Source organism: Selaginella moellendorffii, unplaced genomic scaffold (assembly GCF_000143415.4).
Source record: "Selaginella moellendorffii unplaced genomic scaffold, v1.0 SELMOscaffold_134, whole genome shotgun sequence".
NCBI classification, from domain to species: domain Eukaryota; kingdom Viridiplantae; phylum Streptophyta; class Lycopodiopsida; order Selaginellales; family Selaginellaceae; genus Selaginella; species Selaginella moellendorffii.
The window spans coordinates 174,947-186,504 of record NW_003314395.1 but is presented as its reverse complement, the minus strand read 5'-3'; the positions used below and the strand labels follow the sequence as shown (position 1 = coordinate 186,504).

Here is an 11,558-nt window from a genome sequence, read left to right as displayed (position 1 = left end):
CAGCTTCGTCCCGTTAGCCTCATTAGAATTAGCAATTGTTGCCCCTTCTGCCATGAACTTAAACGTGAAAAAAGTGAAGCAGAACCTGGTTCTTGGATTTTGTAGGAGACTAAAGTGTGATCCAGCTGCGAGGTTTAAAGGTAGATAACTAGTATAGGATCTCATTCCTTTTTTTTCCTTGTTATGTCTTTTTGAGATTATATGGGAATTCAAATTTTTGTAGTCCACACATTTTGATATGCCCTGTATGGTGCAGCTGGGACTAATATAAAATGCACAGTTCTATACTTGAGAGATTGAACAAATTATCCTTGACTGTTGTGTCGAGAAACCAACGGCGACATGCACGAGCTCTTCCTGCCAAGTTTTGTTTCACAATCTCGTCCTTCTTCAGCCTCGGCCCAGTGTTAATGGATCGACGCTCACGTATTTCACGTGTACTCTGGTATCTATCTATTTATCTAAGATATGGAGAGCTCTAGGCTAGAGCATTCTACACAATGGGGCAAATGGCCTCCTCTGGAATTGGGATCTTTTTGATCATCCTGGCATTAGCGACATCAGCATCGTCCTCCAAGGTATAAATTCCATTTTCTTATCGATGCTTTGCAGATCTTAAGGATTTCTACCATCTGAATCTTGTGAAGTTGTGAAACAGTGCAAGACCTACACCTTCCAAGGCCAGTCCCTATTTTACGGACACGGGGATCAACGAAACCGAGTTCTACGTTCTTCCCAAAGACAACGCTGGTAGACCCGGATCAATGCAGACATTCGCAGCCCCATTCTCGGTCTCCACCAAGGGCTATACCAGGTTATCCATGGGGACATACATGGGAATCCTTGCAAACACCGGCCTGGGGAGCTTCCAGTCCTCGCATTGCTCCTTTGCTGATGGTAGCAGCCTCGAGTTTCAAGGCGAGGCCGGGAGCTCGACCGCTGGATCTCAAGCTCTCTTCGCCATCGTTGGTGGCACCAGAAGACTTGAAGGAGCCACGGGCACAGCGAAAGAAACAAGCAAAGGAAACAATCTCTATGTCGTGGAATTCACCGCAAAGGTCTGCAAGTCTTGATCATAACTCAATCTGGTTTGATCAAGACTTAAAGGCAGTTCCCTTTAGGTCACGCTAATAATCGTTGTTTAATCTCGCCATGACTGTGTGGAGAGCGGTCGAGACTGGTGAGTTGGTTGTGAGCGAAGAGCTGTCGTCGTTGAGGAAGATGTACGATGTGGGTTTTGAGCTTGGAAAGGGAGGGCAAGGCACTGTACACCTTGTAAGCTTTAGAATGGGTGGTAAGTTGCTAGCGGCTAAGAGCTTCGAGAGGTCGGGTGAGAGAGAGAAGGAAATCATGCTCAAACTCAATGGCTGCCATGGTACACTAGAGATCTACGACATGGTCGAGGAGGAGCGCAAGGGCCGCTGGTGGGGATCCCTAATCTTGGAGCTCTGCTCGTGCACTCTCCGGGACAGGCTCAAGATGGTGGGGAGGCTGGCGGATGACGAGGCGGCGTTTGTGACCAAGAGCCTGGCCGAGACGCTGAGGGAGATGCACAACCTTGGGGTGGTGCACAGGGATATGAAGCTGGAAAACGTTTTGCTGACGCATCCAGCACAACCTTACGAGGTGAAGCTGTCTGACTTTGGGGTTGCGACTGACCGGGCAGACGAGATGCACCACCTTTGTGGCACCCCTGGGTATATGTCGCCAGATGTTCTCAGGGCTGGTGAGGGCGGATGGCCGAAATACTACACTCAAGCGGTGGACGTTTGGGGGCTCGGACTCATTCTATATGAGCTCGTTAGCGGAAGGGTGGCGTTCCCTGAATACCACTCTGATTATGTGGAGTTATTGCTGAAAAGCGTGGACAATGTGGAGTTTGCATTGGATTGGAGTGATCTGTCGAGCGAGGCAAAGGATTTGATCATGGGGATGTTGGAGGTTTATCCGAGCCGGAGGCTGACGGTGGAGCAAGTGCTTGGTCACCCCTGGATCGTGAACAACACCAGCGAGCTGTTTACCAGGAACTTGATTTGCAAGATTATGTAAGAACAAGACACAAAGAAACTGTTTGTAGGTTATCGGATCCCCATGTAAAATCAAGTGACACTTGCCATTTTGCAGAGATTTGTTTCCGGTTGCTATTCATGTAGCAAAATGCCAGAATCAGTTTGACTTGTAAGAACAAAACAAAGAAACGTATACATATGATTATTTGTGGCAAGTCGTGGCAAGTCGCTTATCGTGCGGCAAATACCGATTCAAGGCATTCCACGGAATCTAAAGAATATATAGTGTGTTTTGCTGGTCGATCAAGGCCATGTGATCCAGATTAGCACTCTCATCATCCCGCTCAACAAAATCGGCAGCTTGCAGGGGAAGGACTTTGAGTTTAATGGAAGAAGTGGGAAAGATTGGAGAAGCTAATGCTGCCCCCACAAAGAAGCATTGAAGTTTGCCAAATTGCTGATTACGCCTTTCACTTTTGTGGCTTCTACATGCCTCCAGTCAGGGATCTCCCTCATCAAAGAGAATGCCACACCAGTGGAAAAGGGGCGTTGCTTCCACTTCCTTCTCGCTTCAACCATCTCGGCATTTGGATTGGCATGGTGTCTAATAGCATTTCTTGATAACGGTCAGGGAAAAGCTCTAGAGGCCAAAAAGCTCATGCTCTCTATGTGGATGATCTTCTTTGCGAGCTTGTCCGTGATGATGACACCACTCCTTTTCAGCCTCCTCTATGTTGTCTACGACTTTAGCGACGCGAAGGCATCGTGGTCGACCATGGGTGCGTGTTTTCTCGTCGGCATTCTAATCCTCGTTGGTTCCTACGTGAAAAAGCTGATGAGAATTCCTGTGAGGGGCAATTATATCACGCTCCTGATCATCCTCGCTGCTAATTTGTATGGTTACACCCTATACAAGAAGTGAAGAAAGAACACAAGAATTTCATTTCGTGTGGTAAATCGCCTACAAAAAAAAAATCCAAAAGCCTTTGTTTGTTGTAACTTGTGAGAGCTAGCAAGCAGACTAGCCCTTCGTTGTCTCTCCCTGCGCTGGAGGAGGCTTCTTATTCTTCTTGCTCTTCGATTTCTTGTCCTTGGCTCGCCGCTTCTTCTCGTTCACGTCCACCCAGGTGTAGTCACTGGGGATGAGAAACGGATCCACCAAGTCGGGCCCGTGATCGTCCGACACCGCCGACGAGCTTGCCTGGCTGTGAGGTCGCATCCACGAAAACCATGAACTCGCCGATGATGCCTGTGCTTGCGGAGCATCCCCCTCCTTGGCTTTTGCGTCTTGGAAGTGGCGAGGACTCGAGAGTGGCGTGGAAAACTCCTCCGACGGCGCGCGGATCTCGTCAAAGCGAGTGAAAGTCACGACGACTCTGATGGTAGGGACTACTGGTATGGCCAGCTGAGACGAAGGAAAAAAGAAACAAACTTTGGTCACCGAAGAACTGGAGAAACGAGAAAAGAAAATAAACTTACCTTGACTGGAAACGTTCCAGTCGGTAGCTTGGTTGTCAAGAGCTCACGTAGCCTCCGGATCGCTTTCACTTTGTTGGACAGGATGTCCAGCAGCGGCACAAACTCCTCAGTGCTCAGAGGAAAATCCGGCGTGAGCCAGAGCACCGGCCTCAATCCCTTCTGGTACTCGTTTTCGGCGCCAGCCTTTCCAGGCTTGTGAATCGACTCCCTGCTTACGCTCTTCCTGGCAGGCTTGTCCATGTATCCTTTCTTGAGCTCGAATGTGTCCTCCGCTCTATAATTCGATGGTCGCCTGTCGAAAGACTTTCTGCTGTTATTCCTGCCACCCCGCTCTACTTCTACGCTGAGAGACTTCCTTGCCGGCTCCACCTTCTTTGCGTTTTCATGCTTGACGCTCTTCTTCCCCCAGCTAAACCAGCTTTTCCTGTCCTCCCTGTGGATATCCGAGCCAGACGAAGCACCCCCTACGCTCATATCATCGTCGAGCAATCCGTCCAATATAATATCATCCCCCCCGTTCTCCAAGCGCCTGCGAAGCTTGCTGTTGTCCTTGCCACCCTTGTCAAATCCCTTCTCGATAAACTCGCCATTCTCGGCCTTGAGCGCCGAGTCCAGTTGCTGCTTCTCCTCCTCGGTTAGAAGATCGGTGTAGTCTTCGTCGTCCTCTCCCTCGGCCTCTTCTGAAGCGAACAGCTCCTCGTCTGTCATGGCTCCTGGAACCCTTCGCGACCGGACACTGACAGTCACATGATGCATGTCGTATATCTTCGCCTTCCACGAGCCCACCATCTCGGTTTTCTCTTGCCTCCTCCACGTCAAATGCGGCTGGAGCTCGGCCTGTGTGACATCGATCCCCGGCCTGTAGATATTGGTTTGTGACAAAACCGCCACCTCTTGCGCGATCTCGGACTCCGTGGGCTGGACTCCGGCACCGTCCAAAGCGTTCATGATCTCCTTCTCTTTGTGGCTGAGAACACAGAGGGTCCCGGAAGGGAGCTTGCCGTCGTCGCTTCCATCGCCCAAAAAGAGAAAGCTCTGGTCCGACCTCTGGATCCTGAAACCATCGAAGCCCGCGAGTGTCATGTCCGCCCTGAGATTGGCAAGAATGGGGCTGCGAATGTCTGCATTGATCCGGGTCTACCAGTGTTGTCTTTGGGAAGAACGTAGAACTCGTTTTGGTTGATCCCCGTTTTGCCATTCCTTCTATTTCTACTTTCGTTGCTTGGTAGAATAGTTCTTAGCTCTTCAAGTGGAAGCGTATAGGCACCTGGACCATTGGCATAACTGCGAGACGAGCATCCACGCTTCCAGAAGTTTTCTGGCAATCCTTCCAGAGCAAATTGTGCGCCGGAACATCTCCGTAACTATGGTAAAGAAACGAAAAATGAAGAGAAAACTACAAGTTTCTAAATACCTGGAACCAAGCTCCTTCAATCGCTGCTCGCACCAGCAGAAATGCCGGCTCTCGTCGTCCGCAACGTGAGCAAAATCCGCGAAAAACTGCGAATCGAGCTCGCCACCCGACGCCGAGAAGCGCACCACAGTGTCCCATGCAAGATCCACGGCGTTGAGCTCGATGTGTGCCAAGTTATGGATCATATGAACGCTGGGAGATATCCCCAGAACTTTGGAGAATCTTACCAGCTGAGGCTGCTCTGGCCTTGCGGGAGAATCCATGGCGGCCGCTACACCAATCGGAAGAGCACCACTGCACCAAAGCTTGTAAGCGTGGTGCGTCAAGTGGGCTTTGGAGAGTGGACGAGGGGTGGCGAGGATCAAGGCGCCCCGTTCCGCGAGGCTGCGAGGGGGAGGAGAGAAAGAACCAGCGTGATCTAAGGGAGTCGCCACCATCTCAGGGCCGGCATCCCCCCAGCGGCGCCGCTCATTGGGTGGCGCCGCCGGGGACCTCCACGACCGGAGCCCCGCCCACTCGTGGTGTTGCTGCATTGCCCACGAGCAGCTACTAAAACCTTTAAACCCCCTCATCAAAATCTCCCAAGATTCATGCCACTATTTTTCTATGTATCTAAGAAATGGATGAGCATTAGCGACATCATCGTCCTCCATTTTCTTATCCATGCGGTCAATGAAGACATTGGCAGCCCCCTCTTAAGCTCTTTTCGCCATTGTCGGAGGCACCATAAGGTTTGAAGGAGCCACAGCACTGCGAGAGAAACGAGCAAACAAACAAAAACAATCTCTGTAACAAAGGAAATTGTAAATCTATCCATATGTATTAGCAGCAAAGATGATAAGTAAAATGACAGGAGTGCCTCTCAGAGGAATCCTCATCCTTTGGAATAGCTTTTTCACGTGGGAACCAGTAAAGACTACAACGACCAAAACTAAATACGCACCCATTATTGACCACGATGCCTTCGTTTCGCTGATGTCGTAGACAACATACAGGAGGCTGAAGAGGAGCAGCAACATCATCATAGACAAGCTTGCAAAGAAGATCACCTAAAGAAAGGACATGAGATTGTCGAGCTCCTGAGCTTTTCTTTCCTTGTTATCAACAATTGCTATCATACACCCTGCCAATCCAAATACGGAGATGGTTGGAGCCATAAAGAGGTGGAAGCAACGCCCCTTCTCTGCGGGCGTTGCATTCTCTCTGATAAGGGAGATTCCCGACTGGAGTCATGTGGAAGCCACAAAAGTGAAAGGTGTAATCAGCAATTTGGCCAGCTTCAATGATTCTTTCCCGTTAGCCTCATTAGAATTAGCAATCGTTGCCCCTTCTGCCATGAACTTAAACGTGAAAAAATTGAAGCAGAACCATGGTTCTTGGATGTTTGTAGGAGACTAAAGTACGATCCAGATGCGAGGTTTAAAGGTAGATAACTAGTATAGGATCTCATTCCTTTTTTTTTTCCTTGTTATCGTTCCAATTTTATCTGGTGTCTCCGAAGAGACTTTTTCCTTGTTATTTCTTTTTGAGATTATATGGGAATTCAAATTTTTGTAGTCCACACATTTTGATATGCCCTGTGTGGTGCAGCTGGGACTAATATGAAATGCACAGTTCTATACTTGAGAGATCGAACAAATTATCCTCAACTGTTGTGTCGAGAAACCAACGGCGACATGCACGAGCTCTTCCTGCCAAGTTTTGTTTCACAATCTCGTCCTTCTTCAGCCTCGGCCCAGTGTTAATGGATCGACGCTCACGTATTTCACGTGTACTCTGGTATCTTTCTATTTATCTAAGATATGGAGAGCTCTAGGCTAGAGAATTCTACATAATAGGCCAAATGGCCTCCTCTGGAATTGGGATCTTCTTAATCATCCTGGCATTAGCGACATCAGCATCGTCCATCAAGGTATAGACTCCATTTTCTTATCCATGCTTTGCATTGCTAGTCAAGATCTTAAGAATTTCTACCATCTGGATCTTGTGAAACAGTGCAAGACCTACACCTTCCAAGGCCAGTCCCTGTTTACGGACACGGGGATCAACCAAAACGAGTTCTACGTTCTTCCCAAAGACAACGCTGGTAGACCCGGATCAATGCAGACATTCGCAGCCCCATTCTTGGTCTCCACCAAGGGCTATACCAGGTTATGCATGGACACATACATGGGAATCCTCGCAAACACCGGCCTGGGGAGCTTCCAGTCCTCGCATTGCTCCTTTGCTGATGGTAGCAGCCTCGAGTTTCAAGACGAGGCCGGGAGCTCGACCGCTGGATCTCAAGCTCTTTTCGCCATCGTTGGTGGCACCGGAAGATTTGAAGGAGCCACGGGCACAGCGAAAGAAACGAGCAAAGGAAACAATCTCTATGTCGTGGAATTCACCGCAAAGGTCTGCAAGTCTTGATCATAACTCAATCTGGTTTGATCAAGACTTAAAGGCAGTTCCCTTTAGGTCACGCTAATAATCGTTGTTTAATCTCGCCATGACTGTGTGGAGAGCGGTCGAGACTGGTGAGTTGGTTGTGAGCGAGGAGCTGTCGTCGTTGAGGAAGATGTACGATGTGGGTTTTGAGCTTGGAAAGGGAGGGCAAGGTACTGTACACCTTGTAAGCTTTAGAATGGGTGGTAAGTTGCTAGCGGCTAAGAGCTTCGAGAGGTCGGGTGAGAGAGAGAAGGAAATCATGCTCAAACTCAATGGCTGCCATGGTACACTAGAGATCTACGACATGGTCGAGGAGGAGCGCAAGGGCCGCTGGTGGGGATCCCTAATCTTGGAGCTCTGCTCGTGCACTCTCCGGGACAGGCTCAAGATGGTGGGGAGGCTGGCGGATGACGAGGCGGCGTTTGTGACCAAGAGCCTGGCCGAGACGCTGAGGGAGATGCACAACCTTGGGGTGGTGCACAGGGATATGAAGCTGGAAAACGTTTTGCTGACGCATCCAGCGCAACCTTACGAGGTGAAGCTGTCTGACTTTGGGGTTGCGACTGACCGGGCAGACGAGATGCACCACCTTTGTGGCACCCCTGGGTATATGTCGCCAGATGTTCTCAGGGCTGGTGAGGGCGGATGGCCGAAATACTACACTCAAGCGGTGGACGTTTGGGGGCTCGGACTCATTCTATATGAGCTCGTTAGCGGAAGGGTGGCGTTCCCTGAATACCACTCTGATTATGTGGAGTTATTGCTGAAAAGCGTGGACAATGTGGAGTTTGCACTGGATTGGAGTGATGTGTCGAGCGAGGCAAAGGATTTGATCATGGGGATGTTGGAGGTTTATCCGAGCCGGAGGCTGACGGTGGAGCAAGTGCTTGGTCACCCCTGGATCGTGAACAACACCAGCGAGCTGTTTACCAGGAACTTGATTTGCAAGATTATGTAAGAACAAGACACAAAGAAACAGTTTGTAGGTTATCGGATCCCCATGTAAAATCAAGTGACACTTGCCATTTTGCAGAGATTTGTTTCACGTTGCTATTCATGTAGCAAAATGCCAGATTCAGTTTGACTTGTAAGAACAAAACAAAGAAACGTATACATATGATTATTTGTGGCAAGTCGCTTATCGTGCGGCAAATACCGATTCAAGGCATTCCACGGAATCTAAAGAATATATAGTGTGTTTTGCTGGTCGATCAAGGCCATGTGATCCATCTTAGCACTCCCATCATCCCGCTCAACAAAATCAGCAGCTTGCAGGGAAAGGACTTTGAGTTTAATGGAAGAAGTGGGAAAGATTGCAGAAGCTAATGCTGCCCCCAACAAAGAAGCATTGAAGTTTGCCAAATTGCTGATTACGCCTTTCACTTTTGTGGCTTCTACATGCCTCCAGTCAGGAATCTCCCTCATCAAAGAGAATGCCACACCAGTGGAAAAGGGGCGTTGCTTCCACTTCCTTCTTGCTTCAACCATCTCAGCATTTGGATTGGCAAGGTGTCTAATAGCGATCGGTGAGAACGAACAAGGAAACGCTTCTGAGGTGAAAAAGCTATTTGGATGATCTTCTTTTCAAGCTTGTCTACGATGATGTTGCCGCTCCTCTTCAGCCTTCTGTATGTGGTCTACGATTTCATCGGAACCAAGGCATCGTGGTCAATAATGGGTGCGTATTTAGTTTTGGTCGTTGTAGTCTTCACTGGTTCCTACGTGAAAAAGCTGTTCCAAAGGATGAGGATTCCTCTGAAAGGCACTCCTGTCATTTTACTTATCATTTACAATTTCTTTGTTACAGAGATTGGTTTTGTTTTTTTGCTCGTTTCTCTCGCAGTGCTGTGGCTCCTTCAAACCTTATGGTGCCTCTGACAATGGCGAAAAGAGCTTAAGAGGGGGCTGCCAATGTCTTCATTGATCGCATAGATAAGAAAATGGAGGATGATGATGTCGCTAATGCTCATCCATTTCTTAGATACATGAAAAAATAGTGGCATGAATCTTGGAAGATTTTGATGAGGGGTTTTAAAGGTTTTAGTAGCTGCTCGTGGGCCAGCTTCGATGATTCTTTCCCGTTAGCCTCATTAAAATTAGCAATTGTTGCCCCTTCTGCCATGAACTTAAACGTGAAAAAAGTGAAGCAGAACCTGGTTCTTGGATTTTGTAGGAGACTAAAGTGTGATCCAGCTGCGAGGTTTAAAGGTAGATAACTAGTATAGGATCTCATTCCTTTTTTTTCCTTGTTATAGATTATATGGGAATTCAAATTTTTGTAGTCTATGCCCTGTATGGTGCAGCTGGGACTAATATGAAATGCACAGTTCTATACTTGAGAGATTGAACAAATTATCCTTGACTGTTGTGTCGAGAAACCAACGGCGACATGCACGAGCTCTTCCTGCCAAGTTTTGTTTCACAATCTCGTCCTTCTTCAGCCTCGGCCCAGTGTTAATGGATCGACGCTCACGTATTTCACGTGTACTCTGGTATCTATCTATTTATCTAAGATATGGAGAGCTCTAGGCTAGAGCATTCTACACAATGGGGCCAATGGCCTCCTCTAGAATTGGGATCTTCTTGATCATTGGCATTAGCGACATCAGCATCGTCCTCCAAGGTATAGATTCCATTTTCTTATCGATGCTTTGAATCTTGTGAAGTTGTGAAACAGTGAAAGACCTACACCTTCCAAGGCCAGTCCCTATTTACGGACACGGGGATCAACCAAACCGAGTTCTACGTTCTTCCCAAAGACAACGCTGGTAGACCGGATCAATGCAGACATTCGCAGCCCCATTCTCGGTCTCCACCAAGGGCTATACCAGGTTATCCATGGGACATACATGGGAATCCTTGCAAACACCGGCCTGGGAGCTTCCAGTCCTCGCATTGCTCCTTTGCTGATGGTAGCAGCCTCGAGTTTCAAGGCGAGGCCGGGAGCTCGACCGCTGGATCTCAAGCTCTCTTCGCCATCGTTGGTGGCACCAGAAGATTTGAAGGAGCCACGGGCACAGCGAAAGAAACAAGCAAAGGAAACAATCTCTATGTCGTGGAATTCACCGCAAAGGTCTGCAAGTCTTGATCATAATTCAATCTGGTTTGATCAAGACTTAAAGGCAGCTCCCTTTAGGTCACGCTAACACTCGTTGTTTAATCGCCATGACTGTGTGGAGAGCGGTCGAGAGTGGTGAGTTGGTGGTGAGCGAGGAGCTCTCGTCCTTGAGAAAGATGTATGATGTGGGTTTTGAGCTTGGAAAGGGAGGGCAAGGCACTGTACACCTTGTAAGCTTTAGAATGGGTGGTAAGTTGCTAGCGGCTAAGAGCTTCGAGAGATCGGGTGAGAGAGAGAAGGAAATCATGCTCAAACTCAATGGCTGCCATGGTACACTAGAGATCTACGACATGGTCGAGGAGGAGCGCAAGGGCCGCTGGTGGGGATCCCTAATCTTGGAGCTCTGCTCGTGCACTCTCCGGGACAGGCTCAAGATGGTGGGGAGGCTGGCGGATGACGAGGCGGCGTTTGTGACCAAGAGCCTGGCCGAGACGCTGAGGGAGATGCACAACCTTGGGGTGGTGCACAGGGATATGAAGCTGGAAAACGTTTTGCTGACGCATCCAGCGCAACCTTACGAGGTGAAGCTGTCTGACTTTGGGGTTGCGACTGACCGGGCAGACGAGATGCACCACCTTTGTGGCACCCCTGGGTATATGTCGCCAGATGTTCTCAGGGCTGGTGAGGGCGGATGGCCGAAATACTACACTCAAGCGGTGGACGTTTGGGGGCTCGGACTCATTCTATATGAGCTCGTTAGCGGAAGGGTGGCGTTCCCTGAATACCACTCTGATTATGTGGAGTTATTGCTGAAAAGCGTGGACAATGTGGAGTTTGCATTGGATTGGAGTGATGTGTTGAGCGAGGCAAAGGATTTGATCATGGGGATGTTGGAGGTTTATCCGAGCCGGAGGCTGACGGTGGAGCAAGTTCTTGGTCACCCCTGGATCGTGAACAACACCAGCGAGCTGTTTACCAGGAACTTGATTTGCAAGATTATGTAAACAAGACACAAAGAAACTGTTTGTAGGTTATTGGATTCCCATGTAAAATCAAGTGACACTTGGAGATTTGTTTCGCTTAATGCTATTCATGTAGCAAAATGCCAGAATCAGTTTGACTTGTAAGAACAAAACAAAGAAACGTATACATATGATTATTTGTGGCAAGT

General features: G+C 48.7%; 3 protein-coding genes and 1 long non-coding RNA gene across 4 annotated transcripts; all 4 read left to right on the top strand.

The window, feature by feature from the left end:
- The first annotated feature begins 311 nt into the window (after window positions 1-311).
- Window positions 312-1,169, top strand: LOC112343128. The gene is made up of 2 exons (XR_002991179.1): window positions 312-578; window positions 648-1,169. It is a non-coding gene; the product is annotated as an uncharacterized LOC112343128 (long non-coding RNA).
- Window positions 1,170-1,221: 52 nt separating this feature from the next.
- LOC9661559 (probable myosin light chain kinase DDB_G0292624) lies at window positions 1,222-2,931 on the top strand. The gene is made up of 2 exons (XM_024666090.1): window positions 1,222-1,995; window positions 2,509-2,931. Exons 1-2 carry the CDS (start codon window positions 1,222-1,224, stop codon window positions 2,929-2,931), a joined length of 1,197 nt encoding a protein of 398 aa, XP_024521858.1.
- A 3,779-nt stretch (window positions 2,932-6,710) lies between these two features.
- Window positions 6,711-7,407, top strand: LOC112343127. Its single transcript, XM_024666103.1, has 2 exons — window positions 6,711-6,814; window positions 6,898-7,407. Exons 1-2 carry the CDS (start codon window positions 6,746-6,748, stop codon window positions 7,309-7,311), a joined length of 483 nt encoding a protein of 160 aa, XP_024521871.1. The 5' UTR covers window positions 6,711-6,745; the 3' UTR covers window positions 7,312-7,407.
- LOC9662116 (serine/threonine-protein kinase PEPKR2) lies at window positions 7,391-8,287 on the top strand. The gene has a single exon (XM_002992371.2). The coding sequence runs from the start codon at window positions 7,391-7,393 to the stop codon at window positions 8,285-8,287; it is 897 nt and encodes a 298-aa protein (XP_002992417.2).
- Window positions 8,288-11,558: the final 3,271 nt, after the last annotated feature.

What these genes read in the sequence shown, in the direction of transcription:
- LOC9661559 (XM_024666090.1), top strand. Translation starts at nt 1,222, where the DNA reads ATGTACGATGTGGGTTTTGAGCTTGGAAAGGGAGGGCAAGGCACTGTA. An exon ending in TGCTTGGTCACCCCTGGATC is followed by an intron (nt 1,996 to 2,508) that starts GTGAACAACACC and finishes ACATGCCTCCAG; the next exon opens with TCAGGGATCTCCCTCATCAA.
- LOC112343127 (XM_024666103.1), top strand. Translation starts at nt 6,746, where the DNA reads ATGGCCTCCTCTGGAATTGGGATCTTCTTAATCATCCTGGCATTAGCG. An exon ending in CATCAGCATCGTCCATCAAG is followed by an intron (nt 6,815 to 6,897) that starts GTATAGACTCCA and finishes CTTGTGAAACAG; the next exon opens with TGCAAGACCTACACCTTCCA.
- LOC9662116 (XM_002992371.2), top strand. Translation starts at nt 7,391, where the DNA reads ATGACTGTGTGGAGAGCGGTCGAGACTGGTGAGTTGGTTGTGAGCGAG.